Genomic DNA, 17,505 nt, shown 5'->3' on the forward strand with positions numbered 1-17,505 from the left:
GGTATAGAAATGTAAGTTAGCGTTTCTCTCCTTCAGGAGATGACAAAAATTAGAATTTAACTATATCTACACTGTTAAATAATGATACAAAATAATATTTCCCCAGTAAACATTATAGCCTTTGAATGCTTTGGAGATTAAGAAAGGAGACATCAGCGTGCTCTAGAGTGGTTTGTTGAAGACTTCAGAAAGAGGGCTGAGCTCAGCTGAAGTTTGAAGCTTCAGTTTAGAGAGAAACGGGAAGGTCATTTCAGGTGGAAAACATAAAATTGGAAAAAGTATAGAAGAGGGAATAACCTATACTCTTGCTACAGAAAGTGTGGCCCAGACCACAGCATTCACCTCACTGGAGCTTGTTAGAAGTGCAGAATCTCAGGTCCTACCCCAGCCAAAGGAATCACACTCTGCACGTTAACGTTTGGGAAGCACTGATGTATACTGTTTGTATGGTGCTGTACAATTTACTGTTGGCTAGAGAAACATCCCATCTGACCCTCAGAATAGGTTAGTTAGATATGAATGAATTAGATGAAGATGTACTACTAGTGTCCAGTCTTACTGAAGAAAACATGAAGTTTAGAGAGGTTTTGATTTGCCAAAAGTTTCCTAGAGATGAGGTTCAGACTCAGGTGTACAGATTCCATATGCTTTTCGAACTGCACAATGAAAAGTCATGTTTGGGGAATTGGATGGGCTAGTACAGAAAGCTCGAATGGGGATTAGGTAGCGATTGGGCCGTGCGGTAGGGATCTGGCATGCTAGGACATTTATCATGTATCCATTAATATGTTTTGACCAGAAGAGTTTCATGAGGAGTGTCTCAGGTAGACTGATCTGATGACATGTGGATGGGTTAGAGTAGGGGAAGAAACAGGACTTAGAGACACCAGTTATTCAGGACATAATAATTAAATTTTTTAAACACAAAAAAATAGGTAGTATCAGTAAGTCACCCAATAGATATTTATTGAATAGCCACTTTGTGCTGGGCACTGGGCATTTAGTCCTGCCTTCATCATATGGTCTTGCTCGTATAATGCTTTTGGTTGAGTCACTTAGATAACTGAGTACTAAGTGCATAAAAGACTAACAGTGATGACAACAATAAAGTCATCTTTCATTTTTTTCTGTGAAAAAAAGCTCTGACCCAAAGTTAGGTGGCTCCCAGTCTTATCCTGGTTTTGCTCTTAGTGTTGAACAATTCACTTAATCACTCTGTAGCTCATTTTTCCTACTTAGCATCAACATCATACTTACTATGACTTCACAGCATAAGATGTTGTGATGAGATAATTTATGGGAGATTTTTGGTTTCCTGAGTATAAAAGCTTATAATGCTGTTAGTATAAAATTACTTTTAAAACCTTTTCTTTTTGAAACTTTTAAAATTTCAATCCCTTAGTGCATTTTAGTCACTTTTCTAATTATAATTACATTGAAAGGGGGGGAAAAATCCAGCCATCTGTGGCACTTGTTCTCCTTCCCTGGAGGTAGCACTAGAGAAGATAATGATTTATTTGAGATGTTGTTAGTCCTGCTCTGAAGGAGAATGGATGGTGGTTTTCATTGTGGCTTTAAGGCCCATCTGCTGATGGGTGCGATTCATTAGACAAGAATATGTGGGTGAATGTGTGCTTGGGAGGTGTAGAGTAATAGCAGAGAGAAGAAGGAGAGAATATTTGGGAGAAAGAAGCAGGATGTGAGTTCTGTGACATTGCTACCCCTATATTCCACGTGTAGGTGGCGCATCCCCATGACTAGATAAGGGCTAAACCATCTTTGACTTCATGTGACCCATGTATGTGTCTCTGATGTAGAGGACCTAACATTAATCGGTATGTAGAGTATCAACATCACCTCTTTTACCTAATCCTCATGGTGCCTGTTTCCTAGCATTTATCACACAGTATCATAGCTGCCTGCCTGCTCTGTCTCCCTTACCTTTAGCAAAACCAAGCCTGAGCATGTGTGTCAGAGAAGACAAAGGCTGACACTGTTTCATGGAGGCTGGCACTGCATAGAAGAGCTGCATGTTTCCGACCCTTCTGGTGACATAAAGCCATGGTCCTCTTTGTTCGGTTGAGGTCCCTGGGTGTGTGTGTGTGTGTGTGTGTGTGTGTGTGTGTGTGTGCGTGCGTGTGCACGTGCATGGGGTGGGCAATGGAAACGTTGTGAGGGGTGGGAGGAGGGCAGAGAAGAAGAGAAAGGTAGAAAGTGCTTCTCCAGCCTACAAATTGCCGGGGCTAACACTGATTAATACAGATACTACTGATGAACTAGGTTTCCTTGCTCCCTACTTTGTGAATAAGTGTACATATCAGCACCACCTCTTTGTGTTTGAACTGCTTTCTGCACGTTATAGTTTCTGCTAAGAATGGTAGCCTCCGCAATGAAACATTCCTCAGATTAGAGAACACTTTGGAGCATTTCCTCTTTTACCTAGCACATTGCTCATCCTAGAACAATCCAGATAAAAATATAATGTGTTAATATATTTTCAACAAGCACTTAGTCTGGCACATAGGGTTAGTGTTTGCTGTTATTATTAGCATTCCATCCTGGTCATTTATTCATTCGTTCACTTGTTGAGTGTGTGATATCATATATCTAGGCCCTGAGTTATTTGCCTTGGAAGCACAGAGGTGAATCAGACATAGATCCTGCCCTCAGTGGAAGTACCTTCCAATACGAAAAATAAGACAAGCAAATACGTAGATAAAATGCAGTGAAGAAAATGATACTGGCTCTAAGAAAGGTCTAGACAGAGCTTTTGGAGGGTTAGCAGAAGCAGGAAAGGGCTTCTGGAGAGTTGGAGAGGAAGGCAAGATGGGAGGAGGTGACATCTGAGTCGCATCTTGGAAGATGAGAAAGGTTCAGACATTCACAGCAGGAGAAAGGGCTTTCCAAGTGAAGTAAATGGTAGGAACAAAAGCAGAAAAGAGCATATTTAGAAAATATAACTAGTTTGCTTTGCTGGGTTGAAGGCTGTGTGTTTACCAGAACATGTTTTTTGTTTTTGTCATCTCCTGAGTTCCCTTGCCCCATTTTTTTTCATTTCTTTACCCATGAATTAAATTTCAGCAGATTCTAATCAGGAGGGGCGGTTACTAAAACGGGCACAAGAGGCTTTGTAATTATAGCTGCTGCTAAATGTGTAATCTATCTGTTCTTGTAATTATTAAGTTTTTTATTTTTATAAGCTGATTGCCTCCTGTTCTAAAACTTCCTTAATAGTATGCAAATAGGGGCCAGGAAGCAATATAAATCTAGAAGCATGTTTTCCTTTGCCTTTTACAATAAATTGTCCCTACAGACTGACCTGTGGCAGCTTTGTACATCTCAAGAGGCCCACAGTCATTCGACTCAAAATGGATTGGGGCTGCCTTATATCCTCGCAGCCTTACTGAGAGTGGAAAAATCACATCTTGGGTTTTACATTAGCTTTCTGTTATGACACACACAATGTCATGACTTCTTTTCTCTTTCCTTGACAGTAATTCCATCATCTACTTGTGATAAATTACTCTGCCTTTGGTGCTTTAGCTTATCCACTTAACAACTGAATATGCCCCTACAGAATGGTGTGGAAGGAGCTGGGAGGCCACTGAGAAATGGCGATATAGCTGTTGGCAAGTCTCTCCACCTTTTTGTGCCTCAGTCAACACATCCATCCAGTGGGGGTGTTACTACATGCTGTAGAGAAATCATGCACTTTGTATTTTTTAAACACTTACTCTGCTTCAAGGTATTTTAAGACAAGTTCTAAGTTAATAGGAATAGTTTCTTAAAATAAGATTGTTTCACTATGGAGTAGACTAATTCTATATTTTCTTAATATATTTTAAACTTGAAATAATCATCCAACAATGAGAGCTAATATAAATGGAAATCCATAGCATAAAAAGGCTGCATTGGGCTCAGTAGCTTATAAACCCAATTGTGAATAGCTCTAAAGCCTGGAATAGTCAGTGACAAATGGTGTATGTGCGCAATAAATATTTCTTGAATGAATGAATGAAATATTTTTTTCTTTGAGTGGACAGCTATGTTTAGATTAAACAATGATTACAGCTAAAGGTTATAAAATGAATATCTATACCTGGGATTTTGAATTTCTTTGAATCTTGTTGTAAGTTGTAGACGATATTTTAAAATAGTACCTGCTCAAATACCTATTATGCTTACCTGCTTTAATAAAGTTCTCTCTTTATCTCTCTCTTTTTATATGTAGAGAGAGCATATATATATGTGCTGTTTTCTGAGACATTTAACTATGCCATAAAAAGTCTTCTTGTTTAGGTCATGAATCCAAGGCCAAGATATTCCTGTTCCCTGGTGACTGCTTATCTGAACTGAGGGTTCAGAATTGAGAAGAAAATAGCTGGAATGTTAATATTTAAATCAGAGCCGGTAATATGCCGGCACCCCCTGCCCACCCAGTGTTGGACCATCTATGAGCAGTGGCCTCAGCATCTGATGAATCTCAAATGTAGAAGGAAAACCCTCGGAAAAAGTATAAGGTGCTCTAGAAGTGGGATTTCTGGCGGCTCCTTTAGTATTAGATCATGAAACTTCCTTTTAACGTTTTCCTGCTTTCTGCCGTGTCTCGTTTCTGTAGCTCACAAAAACACAAAAGCAAGAAACTGATCTTTCAAGGTTTGTAAGCTTACTAATTGCATTTCTAACCTAGATGGTTTTGTGTGTTTGCCTTTCAGCTCTATGTGGCCACCGAGGCCATCCTCATTGCACTGGTCGGGGCTACGCCGTCGTACCACTGGGACCTGGCAGAGCTCCTGCCGAATCAGAGCCACGGCAACCAGTCGGCTGGGGAAGACCAGGCCCTCAGGGACTGGCTGCTGACGGCCAACGGCAGCGAGATCCGTAAGCACGTGCACTTCAGCAACAGCTTCACCTCCATCGCCTCTGAGGTAACGCCAGGAGTAGTGAGCAGTGGGACGAAGACCAGGCCATCGGTCACTGAACGAACGTTTCTCCTTGTTCAAGTGCAGCCACTTTTCCATCTTGTTGATTTAAATGTCACCGCACTTCAAATAACTTTCCAGTAAATGTAAGAGTTAAAGGAGAATATGCTATGAAAACACATCCTTTTTCCTTCTTACTACAAATGGGAGAAGCATGAATTTTACCAACTGGTTAGATGAAATAAGATATTAACCCCAGAGGAGCTGCATTTTGGTTATAGTGTCCTTTTAAAAAGTCAATTAAAACTTTCATATCTTTTCCTTACATCACAGAAATTAACAAAGTAAAGAGAGAGACATATAATGACCCATCTATAACACCTACAGTTCATGTTGAAGTCCAGTCCTCTGTGTAGACCACACGGGGCACCTTGACTGTACAACATAAAATGCAAATGGTACTACCTAGTGTGGCATGAAGCCTTGCTTTCAAGGAGGCTTTGCTGGCCAAGAAGGTTCTGGTAAGGACGAAACCTTCTGAGCCAGCCAGAGGTAAATAAGCTGAGGATAGAGTCTGGTGAACAGAAGCCCAGGGATCAGCTCATGCTCAACTGGAAAGCACATGTACTGGTTCGTAAAATGTTGAAATACTCTGTGCCCTTTGCCTGCTCCCCGCAAGCTATCCATTTGTCCACTGCCACCCTGGCACAGCCCTTGGACTCTGCAATCCAGTGACTATAGGGTTAACGCTTGGTGCAGCAGAGGGCCTCCAGGACCCTTTCCAGCTCTCAGTTCTGACTGCCATGCTAGTCAGCTCCCCTAAAATCTATTTGGCTGCTCCTCTGCAGGGACACCAGAGTGCCTGCCAGATGCCCTGCCTACATTTCCAGTCCACCCTTCTCCCCGTGTGTGTGTGTGTGTGCGTGTATGTGTGTGTGTCTGTGTGTATGTGCACCATGGCATCAGTCAGCCTTTCCTGTTGTTGACTGTTTTGATTCTCATCCTTGGGGTGGAGCATACTAAAAATAGAAGAGACATGCTGAAGGCAGTATTTGCTTGGCCTTTCCTTAGGAGGTTCCCATTTGAAGGAATAATTACTGGATTAACTTTTCGAGCTGTTGCCTAAGTGGTGTTGCTATGATAACAGTCGAGTCACGTCACCCCTCACTCAAAAACCTCCAGTGATTCTCCCACCACACACAGAAAACAGTAAAGCCCTACACTCAGGGCCCCTCACCTTCCACAGCTTGGTCCTGGGTGTACTTTTCCAGCCCCATTCTGCACGTCCCTCTGCCTCCCCTGTTTCCCACACATGCCCTGAGCCCTCAGGGTGCACTTGTTACCTGGGTCGGGAATGCCCTAACCACTCACCCTCATGTCTACCTGGTGAAATCCTAACCTACCCTCTACTGCTCACTGACTGTCACCTTCCCTGTGAAGTCTTTCCCAGCTCACTTCCCAGAAGAAGTAAATACACTTTGTTTCCACTCCAGTAACACTTTGTTTGCACTTACGGTACACACTGTAGTTTGTGGTTCAACTCCATTTTTTTAACGTCCTTTGAGGTCAGAAACCATATGTTGGTCATCTTTGCATCTCCATGGCCTACTAGCAATAACAACAATAACTACCATCACTACAAGTAACCAACACTACTAACCTATTAAAATATCAAGTAGCATTGTAGAATGATGACTATATACCAGCCATTGTATAATTTACAACCCTTATCTCATTTAACCCTCACAATAATTTTATGAGGTAAGCATTATTTTCCCCATTTTTACAGATGAAAAAATTGAAATTTCTTGAGGTCAGTGTTAGCTAATAAGGGCAGAGCTAGGATTTGAACCCAAATTTGTCTTAGAAGCCTGTGCTCTGAATTATTGTACTTTTTAGGAACCTATCCAATCCAAATTGGTATGCACATCCCTCAGTTCTTTTTGATAGGTAATAGTAACCAACAACTTAAAAAAATTTTTATTTGGAAATAATTTCAAACTGACAGAAATTTCAAGAATAATACAAAGAATACTCTTATATCCTTTAGTTTCAACTATTGTTAATATTGTATCTCATTGGCATTACTGTCTTTCTCTTAATTTTTTTCCTAAGCCGTTTGAAAGTTACATATACTGGTGTTCTTTTACACCCAAATCCTTCAGTGTGTATTTCCTGAAAATAAGGATGTTCTCTTACATAACTACAGTACAGTTATTGACTGCAAGAAATTTAACATTGATACTATAGTTTAATCTACCATCGTACCCAATTTTGTCACTTGACCCAATGATGTCCTTGATACCATTGGTGTCCCCTCTTGTATTGAATTCATTTTAGGATCACATATTACATTTAGTTGTCATGACTCTTTAGTGTCTTTTCACCTTCAGCCTTTCTTTTTTTTTATGACATTGATACTTTTGAAGAATACATACTCCCTTGCTTTTTTAAAATAAGACTATTCTTCATTTTGGGTCTGTCTGATGATTCCTCATTCAGGTTGTGCATCCACAGTCAGGACAGTAGATAAGAAATGTTGTGTCCTTCTCAGGGGATCACATCTAGAGACACATAATATCCATCTGCCCCTTTTTGGTGATGTTAATTTTGATCATCCAATCCAGGTATTGCCTGATTTCTTCCCTGTACAGTTATTATTTTTTTCATTTCAAGGAATAGATAATCTATGAGGAATCACTGAAGATTATGCAAATTTACTATTCCTCATCAGAACAGCCCCCCCCCACCAATTTAGCATCCTTTGATGATTCTTTTGTAAACTAAGCTAGAACTATGATGCTTGCAAAATGATTTAACACTAGCACTTCCTCCATATTTGCCGGTTGGCATTCTGCTTTCCTTTTTTTTTCTATTGAAGTATAATGGACATGTAACATTATATTAGTTACAGATGTACAACATAATGATTTGATTTTTATATACATTGCTAAATGATAACCACAATAAGTCTAGTTAACATCCATCGCCATACACAGTGACAAAAACTTTTTTTTCTTGTGTAAGAACTTTTAAGATCTGCTCTCTTAGCAACTTGCAAATATGCAATACAGTATTATTAACTATAGTCACCATTACGTCCCCAGGACTTATATATCTTATGACTGGAAGTTTGTACCTTTTGACCCCCTACGCCCATTTCACCTACCTCCCCTTCCCCCCGCCTCTAGCAACCACAATATCTGTTTTCTGTATCTATGACCTTGGTTTTTTTTTTTTTTGTTGTTGTTTTTTAGATTCCATGGCATTCTGCTTTCTGCTATAAGCAGGAGCCCTTTCATCTGCCTTGTCTTTCTGTCTGCCTGCCTACCTGCCATGTCTCTGTCTATCTATTTACCTACCTACCTATATATCTATCATTAGTATGTACTGGTGGATTCCTATTCTTTTCAATTACTTACAATTTGTTACAGACTTTAATTATTTTGGTGCTCAAATTATCCCCAATTTAGCAGTGGGAACCTCCTCAAGCTGGCTCTTGTGTCCTTTTTTTTTTTTAATTAAAGATTTTATTTTGAGGTAATTGTAGATTTACATGCAGTTGCAAGAAATAATATAGAGAAATTCCATGAACCCTTTACTCAGTTTCTCCCAATGGTAGCATCTTGCAAAAATACGGTATAATATCACAGCCATGATAATGACTTTGATATGGCTAAGACACAGAACATTTCCATCACCACAAGGGTCCCTCATGTTACCCTTTTATAGCCACACCACCCCCCCTCCTTCCTCAACCGTGTCCAAAATACCTGGAAACACTAATCTGCTCTCCTATACTTTAATTTTGTCATTTTAAGAATGTTATAAAAATGGAATCATATTCATTGTAACCTTTTGGGATAGGCTTTTTTGACTCAGCCATAATTCTCTGCAGATTCATCTAGGTTTAGTTATATTACTTAGTTATGTAATAAGTTCGTTCGGCTTTCCATATAAATTTTATAATAATTTTTTCTCTATGTACAAAAAACATTTTTGAGATTTTGATAGGAGTTGCATTAAACCTGTATATCGATTTGAGGATAATGGACATCTTTACTCTGTTGCATCTTCCGACATGAACACTCTATGTGTTATTTAGAGATTCGATTCCAGGGTTTTATAGTCTTTAGCGTACAAGTTCTGTATCTGTTATGTTAGATTTACACCTAAATATTTCATTTTTTTGAGTGATTATAAATGGTATTATATTTTAAATTTTCATGTCCTTATGTTCATTGCTAGTATATAGAAATACAATTGATTTTTACATTTTAATCTTGTAGCCTATGACCTTGTTGAATTCTAGGAATTCAAAAAATTCTAGGAATTTTTTGAAGATTCTTTGGGATTTTCTAGATAATCGTGTCAACAGTAGAGACAGTTTTATTTCTCCCTTTCCAATCCGTATGCCTTTTATTTCATTTTGTTGCCGTATTGCTCCAGCTAGAACTTCCAGCACTATGTTGAATAGATGGTGAGAACTGACATCCATACCTCGTTCCCAGTCATGAGGGAAAGCTTCAGTCTTCAACATTAAGTACCATGTTAGCTGTAGGTTTTTGTAGATATTCTTTATTAAGTTGAGGAAGTCCACCTATTCCAATTTTTTTTTTAGTTTTTATCGTAAATATGTATTGAATTTTGTCAAATATATCAATTTGCAGTTTTCTACATTAATTGCAATGATCATGTGATTTTTCTTCTTTACCTTCTAATATGGTGGATCACACTGATTGATTTTGAAATATTAAACCAGCCTTGCATCTCTGGATGGCATATAATTCTTTTTATATATTGCTGAATTCTATTTGTTAATATTTTGTTAAGTATTTTTGCTTCTATATTCATGAGAGATATTGGTCTATAGTTCTCTTTTTTTTTGTACTTTGTCTGGTTTTGGTATCAGGGTAATACTAGCTTCATAAAATGAGTTAAGAGGTGTTCCCTTCTTTCTTTTTTCTGTAAGTGATTGTGTAGAATTGGTGTTAGTTATTTAAACATTTGGTAGAATTCTCCAGTGAAATCATCTAGGCCTGTAGATTTCTTTTTTGGGAGTTTTAAAATTATGAATTCAATTTCCTTTAAAGGTATAGGGCTATTTAAATGATCTGTTTTGTATTGTGATTTGTGGCAGTTTGTGCTTTCCAAAAAATTGATCCATCTTATCTAAGTTGTCAAATTTATGTGTGTGGAGTTGTTCCTTGTATTACCCTATTTTCCTTTTGATGTCTGTGGAGTCTGAAATGATATCCCCCCTTTATTACCTGTTATTGGTAATTTATGTCTTTTCTCTTATTTAATTACTTGTCAGTCATGATAGTGGTTTGTCAATTTTATTGATCTTTTTAAAGAACCAGCATTTTGTTTCATTGCTTTTTCTCTATTGTTTTTCTCTTTGCAATTTTGTTTATTTCTGCTCTTATCTTTACTATTTCCTTCCTTGTCTTGCTTTTGGATTTTTTTTTCTTTTTTAGGTTCTAGAGGTGATAGCTTAGATTATTGATAAGAGTCTTCCTCTTTGCAAATAATAAGCCTTTAGCACTATACATTTCCCTCTCAGGACTGCTTTAGCTGTGTCGCATAAATTTTGATATGTTGTATTTTCATTTTTATTTAGCTTAATGTATTTTTTTTCTCTCCTTGAGACTTCCTCTTTGACCCAATGATTATTTAGAAGTATGTTGTTTAGTTTCCTAGTGTTTGGAGATTTTCCTGTTAGCTTTCTGTTTTTGATTTCTAGTTTGAGTCCATTATGGTCAGAGGACACTCTGTGTGATTTTAATTCTTTTAAATTTGTAAGGTGTGTTTTATGGCCCAGGATGTGGCCTCTCTTGGTATATGTTCTACTGCCACTTGAACCAAATGTATATTCTGTTGCTGTTGGATAGAGTGTTCTATAAATATTGTTTAGATCCTGTTGATTGATGTTGTCGTCGAGCTTTTCTGTATATTTGCTGATTTTCTGTCTGGTTGTTCTATAGATTGTTGAGAGAGGAGTGTTTATGTCTTCAATTATAATTGTAGATTTGTTGATTTCTCCTTTCACTACTCAGTTTTTGCTTCGTATATTTTATAGCTCTGTTGTTTGGTGTATACATATTTATGATTGCTATGTCTTCCTAGTGGATTGACCATTTTATCATTTTGTAGTGTCCCTTTCTGTCTCTGATAATTTTCTTTGTTCTGATATGTGCTTTGTTTGATATTAATACAGCTACTCCTGCTTTCTTCGATTAGTGTTAGCATGATATGCATTTTTTCCTCCTTTTACTTTCAACTTGCCTATATCATTACATGTGAAGTTAGTTTCTTGTAGACAACATGTAATTAGGTCACATTTTTTAATCCACACTGTCAATATCTGTCTTTATTTGTGTATTTAGATACTTTACATTTAATGTGTTAAGAGATTCTGGGTCTTATTTAAACCTTCTGTTTCAGCTGGCTTTCTGTGACACTGCTCTGGCACAGGAAGAGGGGAGGGGTGCCTTGTTACTACCAGGTGGTGGTGGAAATCCAGTCTCTCCGAATGGTCTCTACTGACATTGGTGGAGGTGGTGGTGGTGTGTGTGTGTTGAGGGGTAGTTCTTCATTGCTGTTTGGCAAGAATGAAAGTGCTGGCTTCCTACTTGTCTTTTTCTGACACTACCCAACTTGGGTGGAGTGGGGTGACTCATTACTGCCTGGCCAGGAGGAAAGCCTAAGTTCCCCACTCAGCCTTTGCTGGTGGGAGTGGGGTTGGAGCGCCAGTTGTTTTTGTGGAGATGATTGGCTGGAATAAAGCAATTATTATGTAGACGTTTCCTGTCTTGCTGGGCTACCCCTCTCCTGGGCCTTTGGCTAGAGAGAGCAGGCTCTGTTGGAGCTTTTTTTGTCATTCCCTTTAGCATTTCTGAGTTGCTGGCTTCTCCAGCACCCAGTATGGGGTATGTGAGGCAAAGAGAAATCCAGGGAACTCACCTTGTGTCATTCCTTGGTGCCAAGGTCCCTAGCTGGTCTTCTCTCCACCTTTCAGAGTTTTCTTATGTTTGTTTAGTATATATTGTCCAGGGTTTTTAGTAGTATGTAGTAGGAGAAATAGAGAAAAGTACATTTACTCCATCATCTTGGAATTGAAAGTCCTTCTGTGTCCTTTTGATGTGCCCATCAATTTTTTTTTGAACATTTCAAAAATTTTTGGCATAACGAGATATTCCAGGTTCATCTTGCACCTCCCTGCCCCAACCGTGGTATTAGCCATTTCTCCAAAATGCTCTGGTTCTGTTTATTGCCCCCTATGGTGAGAGCCATAGGTCTGCTCTCCAGCAAACTCATTACCACTTTATCATGAAAGTGAATCTCAGACCAAATTCTGCTACACATATAAATACTTATTAACTAAATTATTATTATCAAAGAAGCACAAAATAAACTATCTTGCAGGCTTAAGAAGTCCTCACTTTCTGGTTTTATAGGTGTTCTGAACACTGCATGATAGGTTACTATGGACAGACTCCGATTTTCCATATTCAGGGTACTGACACTCCCCTCTTCACCAGCATCAAGCAGAAAGAATCTTCCAGAGTTCATATTGGCTTAGGACCAAGGAGGGATTTTAGCCTAGGGCATCACCCCTGTAGATAAAAGTACAGACCACACTGGATTATGTCACAAATTCATGGAAGGGTAGTGAGTGTCTCTAAAATATATTGAGCTACCCATATATCTTAAATATCTTTAATTTCACCAGGGATAGTCCATTTTTCATATTCATCATTGCTAGTCAACAGGCCACTAATTTAATTAAGAATAAGCAAAGCACCCATTGTTGATAGAGACAATGATTACAGAAGCCCTTGTAGTAGCTCCCTTTGGAGAATGGGCATTCTGAAGAGAAGGCCAGCTGACCACCCCTGGACAATGCAACCTTGATTAAAATGCTTATGGTACCAGGGTGAAGCTTGACCTAAGTAACTTATGCAGAATATCATACTGTATGTGCTTAATACTTTAAAGTAAAGTAGATAATATACCAATACTATGCTTCAGCGCAGCAAACCCTCAACAAATTTCAATGGAATTGAATTAAATTAATACTAGTGAAATCTATAGTTAGGAGCCCTTTTAGATATCACCAGAGAGACACCATTATTAGCAAATATTCATTGAGTAACTACTGCTTGGCTGATGTAGAGAAGGCTTTGATACAAGGAGGGAGAGTGCTGTTGACCCTGCACTCCAGGACAGCAGGACTGTGCACCCTGGTCACCAGTGCATCTCCTGTGCTGGCATCTTGGAGGCTCACCGTGAACAGTGCTTGACTGGAGGCTGAATATGGAGGGACGAGAGCCCAGAGAGCTAATACTCCCAAGATAAAGAGTTGGTAGATTCAGGAGACATGGAGTTAAATAGTTTCCCCAGCAAATACTGAAGATCTTTAAAGCAGCTCTGAGAAGAGGATAAAGGGCTAAGATGGCCCTCACCATACCTGCCTGTGATAGTAGCCTCATGTTCTTCTTCTTCTTACTACTGGAGTGTATCTGTGAGTCACTGTCTCTTTGCCATCTGTCTTTGTCAGAATGTAACTGTGTGTGTGTCTCCCTTCCTCCATCTCTCCCTTCCTTCCTTCTCTCTTTTCTCTCTCCTTATTTGTCTCTGTCTCTGTCATTTTGTCTTCCTGTGTCTGTTCCTCTCTATCCCCACCTCTCTGCATCTCAGTCTCTGTCTCTCTATATTCACCTCCCGTTTCTTTCTCTCTGTCTTCCATTCTGTCTGTCTCACTGACTATCTGTCTTGCCTTTCTATCTCTTTCTCTGATGTTCTGTCTCTCTGTGTGTATCTCTGTGTGTCTTCTCTTTGTCTCCTGCTCTTTCTTCCCCACCCTCTCTCCCACTTCCTGTGTTACTCATCTGTCCTCTTCCTCATTCCCACCCATCTAGACCCACCGAGATACACATATGTGGATCTTGATTATACATATATCATTATAGATTTATAAATACATGGTACTTTTCTCCCGTGGTATAGAGGTAGGCATTACATTTCCATCCCATCAGAAAGTCAAACAGTTATCCACCTCAGAGGTGTATCTCAAGGCACAAATATTCCCTGTGCAGATAGTGATCCTCAGTCTCCAGCAGGTGCTCCGAGATGTGTCCAGAACCATGAGTGGGGGTGGGGCTGCCCAGCTGCACAGTTGGGTGATATCAGTGCACTGCTGTTCTGTGGGATCTCCAGGGGGTGCTCCGTGGGGACTCTGGGGTCGTGGTTTGTGATGAATTATCTTTGGAGCATCTCAGATGCTAAACTGGCTGCTTCCAGCCTGAGTGGGTTCATGATGCTTTGCAACGGTGGCTGTGGCCTACCCATTCTGTTCATGGAGGAGTATGGGTGGCATCTCTGGCTGCACAGTGGGACAGAAATCCACAGTCCCCGCAGTATCCATACTTTGCAAAGAGTTTGTGGATGAGAAGATGAATTTTACAAGGTTTAGTAGGTAGAGGAGAGGGAAGAGGCAAATAACCTTAACTACCTTTTGACGCACTCTTGTGTGAGAGGCTCTATCCCAGACGCCTTCCGTATGTGCTGCTTATTCAGTCCTACCAATAGCCCACCCTGTAGATTAAATAACTGACATGGAGAGAATTTAAAGAATTTTCCTCAAATCACATACTTAGTATTGCCACTGGTCTGGGATTTGATGAACCTGTATTCCTTCCACTATACCAGTGATTTTCAAACCTTTTTTTCCCTTAGATTTAAACGGTATCTCAGTTGGCATTTCAGTATTTGAAAGAGCTGTATACTTGCTGCTGTCATTAAAGAGGAGCTGGGTCCAGGACCCCAACGCCTCTGCCACTGCCAGCCATCCTTGGCAGCCCCAGAAGCACTTCCATGGAGAAGAGGGGAAGAGCTTGGCTCTGCCTGGGAAGAGCGGTTGGAAGTGTGGGTTGGTGGATTGGTGAGAATGAAGCTTAGCAAAGTGACTAAGGGATGATAGCACATGTTGCACACATTGGGTTGAAAGCTGAACAAAATAAATACTCACCTGCGCGGGCTGCTAGTCCACTTGATACAGCCTCTGCAGAGTGCATGCTGAGGAAGAAGGGCAAACACTCATAACATTTGTATCATGGCTTGCAAATTAAAAATATAAGAACACATTGGCTCAGAGTAGCTGGGTGACTCAGTCAACGTTACACGGTAAATGGAGAAGTCTGGCCACTGATTCCTGTGGGCTTTCCACCGTGGCGTGCTACAGAAGCAGGAAGGGAGGCAGGGAGTCAGCCCACATATGAATCTGTCACGAGCTTGCCTTCTCTAAGGTGATGTGATTCTCAGGATATTTGTGTCCAACTCATGAGGGTCCTGGCTAGCAGTCCCCCACAAAAAAATCACACAAGTAGTATAGAAGTAGTAAGGATTCAGTTAAGCTTTAATAATTATCAAGCCCAAATAAACTTACAGGTTTCCTGATACAACAAAAATAACAAAGGAGAACTCAATAAAATGAACAACTCCCATGCTCCTTAGCGGTTCGCCCACATGTTCAGAACTCAGCAGCCCGCTGCCCTAGTGTTAATAGTGTCACCCACATCTCTCCTCTTTGAATATATTCAGGTAGACCCAAGAAGAGGCTCATCTGCTTTACATTTTTAGTGCAGAATCTCTTGTTTTCCCTGAAGTCATTTTATTTTATTTTGAGGTACAAATAAAGTGTCCACCCCGTGTGCCCTCATCTCCACTGCTCAGAGTGTGTGAGTTACATGTGAGTTCACATGCTCTACTTCTGCCTTGGACATTGGAGCCCTGTTTGGGTGCTGTTCCAAGTCCTGGAGTGGTTTGGAGTGGGTTATGGTATGGGTGGCTTCCAATTTTTTTGCTGCTGCTACCAAAATGACAAGTCGGCAGAGAAGCAGCAGCGGAGGGAAGGATAACAAGAATGATGGTCAAGGAGCGGCCAGGGCCAGCAGTGCCAGGCGGGATGGCAACATCAGCCACTCTTGCCAGTGTCCTTCAGGAGCTGCTGGTGTCTACACTGCTAGTTGAGTTCATCTTTGTTACAGTGGAGTGTGGTCGCCAGTCAAAGCCTCCACTTAATTTATTAGCATTAATTCAATTTTGATTACTTTGCTAGTTTTTCAGTTGCTCCTCCAAATCTCCAAAGTGGCAATGTTGAAACTGGCACTGAAGCTTGTCAATAAGTTAGTAAATATCCTTACTGTACAATCTGTGGTATATAGGTAATATATGGTTCTTATTGAAATTATTTGGTATACAATTAGAGTTAAGAAAACAAGTATAAAGTCTTGTTGAGCTCCCCTACAAAATTCCTGAAAATAACTATCAAGATAGAGACTGCAGAGAACTCTATAGTTTAAGGAGATTGTGTTAAAAATACACATTTTAAAATTCCCACTCTGTATCTTATTGCATTCAGGTCAGGCTTTTGCAGGAGTTATTCATGGAGGGTTTGGGGAAGGGTGAATAAAAGGTTATGTAGATGTGATTAACTTAGCATTAATGCAAAAAAAACCCACCATCCTCTAATCTAGGAGTCTTGACTATTTTAAAATGAGCTAATAGCCATTGGGGCGAATTTATGTAGCAAGTTGCTGTCTGCTGTATTCAAATTATTCCCTGAGCTCTGACTCATTCAGAAAGCACCAAATATCACGGAGACACACAATTATCATGCTTAATTAATGTTTGCAACCAAAAAGAGTAAGGTTGGAATCTTTAATATCATTGTGGATATTGAAGAACTGAAATTGACTGATTATTATCTTGAGATTAATATATTTTCCCCAAGCCATACCCTGGGGTCAAAATACAGAGTATTAAAACTATTTGAAAAATTCACTGCAATAATTGCTTTAGGGGCTAATTTTTTTTTAATGTCTTGCTTCCTTACGCCTGTACTGCTGATTGTTATAGCCTGCACACTTCACCCATTAAGTGGTAATTCAGAGTGACAACTACATTGAAATGAAGCAAGTTAGTTAATCACCATGAAACTGTTCCTGAAATACCCTGTCCAAGTATTCCCTAATCACAGGAGGCTCTGTTACCTGATTTCCTCCTGAAGTGAGATTTTCCTGTACAAAGCTGTAAATATTGTTATGTGAAATATGGGACAGTGGAGGGCTGAAGTTTAGTTAGAATTATCGGAACTGTTCAGAATTTTTCACAGAACAGTCACCAGCTCACAGGTCGTGGAGAGCCCTCAGGGGCGTGCTGCAGGGCTTGCAGGGAAGCTGCTGTTTGTTCCAGCCCTGCAGCCTTGAAATACTGACAGGTTAGGAGTCTGGGTTGGGGCCATGGCAGTTGTAATGTGACTTGGTTTTCATCACAACAGGACTATCGGTGACAAGAAGTTCGATCAATAAACATGTGCCCAGTCTTGTTTCCCCATTTTGGTTGGCCCACCTGGACAGCCAGGGGAAGCTGCCTTAGTCTTCCTTTTTCTTTATGATCAGGTAGGCTACGCCCTGGACAGCCATGGGGCTGTCCCCCTTTCAGGGGAGGCTGAGTTAGGATTAGTGGTCTACACTGGGCTCATGAACAAGTCTTCCTTTTAGAAGAGACATGGCAGCCG

At 40.0% G+C, this 17,505-nt stretch overlaps 1 protein-coding gene across 6 annotated transcripts in view; it reads left to right on the plus strand.

Moving 5' to 3' along the window:
* The window catches only part of SLC22A15 (solute carrier family 22 member 15), a 71,488-nt gene that overhangs the window by 8,893 nt on the left and 45,090 nt on the right, over positions 1-17,505 (plus strand). For all 6 annotated transcript variants that reach the window (XR_009219772.1, XR_009219773.1, XM_058538887.1 and 3 more), the window contains exon 2: positions 4,716-4,928. Coding sequence is in view for 4 of the 6 variants with exons in the window: in XM_058538887.1 (XP_058394870.1) it covers positions 4,716-4,928 (213 nt within the window). In the remaining 2 variants the exon portion in view is untranslated. The remainder of the gene's footprint in view (positions 1-4,715; positions 4,929-17,505) is intronic.

The sequence above is a fragment of the Diceros bicornis genome, chromosome 4 (genome assembly GCF_020826845.1).
Source record: "Diceros bicornis minor isolate mBicDic1 chromosome 4, mDicBic1.mat.cur, whole genome shotgun sequence".
Lineage (NCBI taxonomy): Eukaryota > Metazoa > Chordata > Mammalia > Perissodactyla > Rhinocerotidae > Diceros > Diceros bicornis.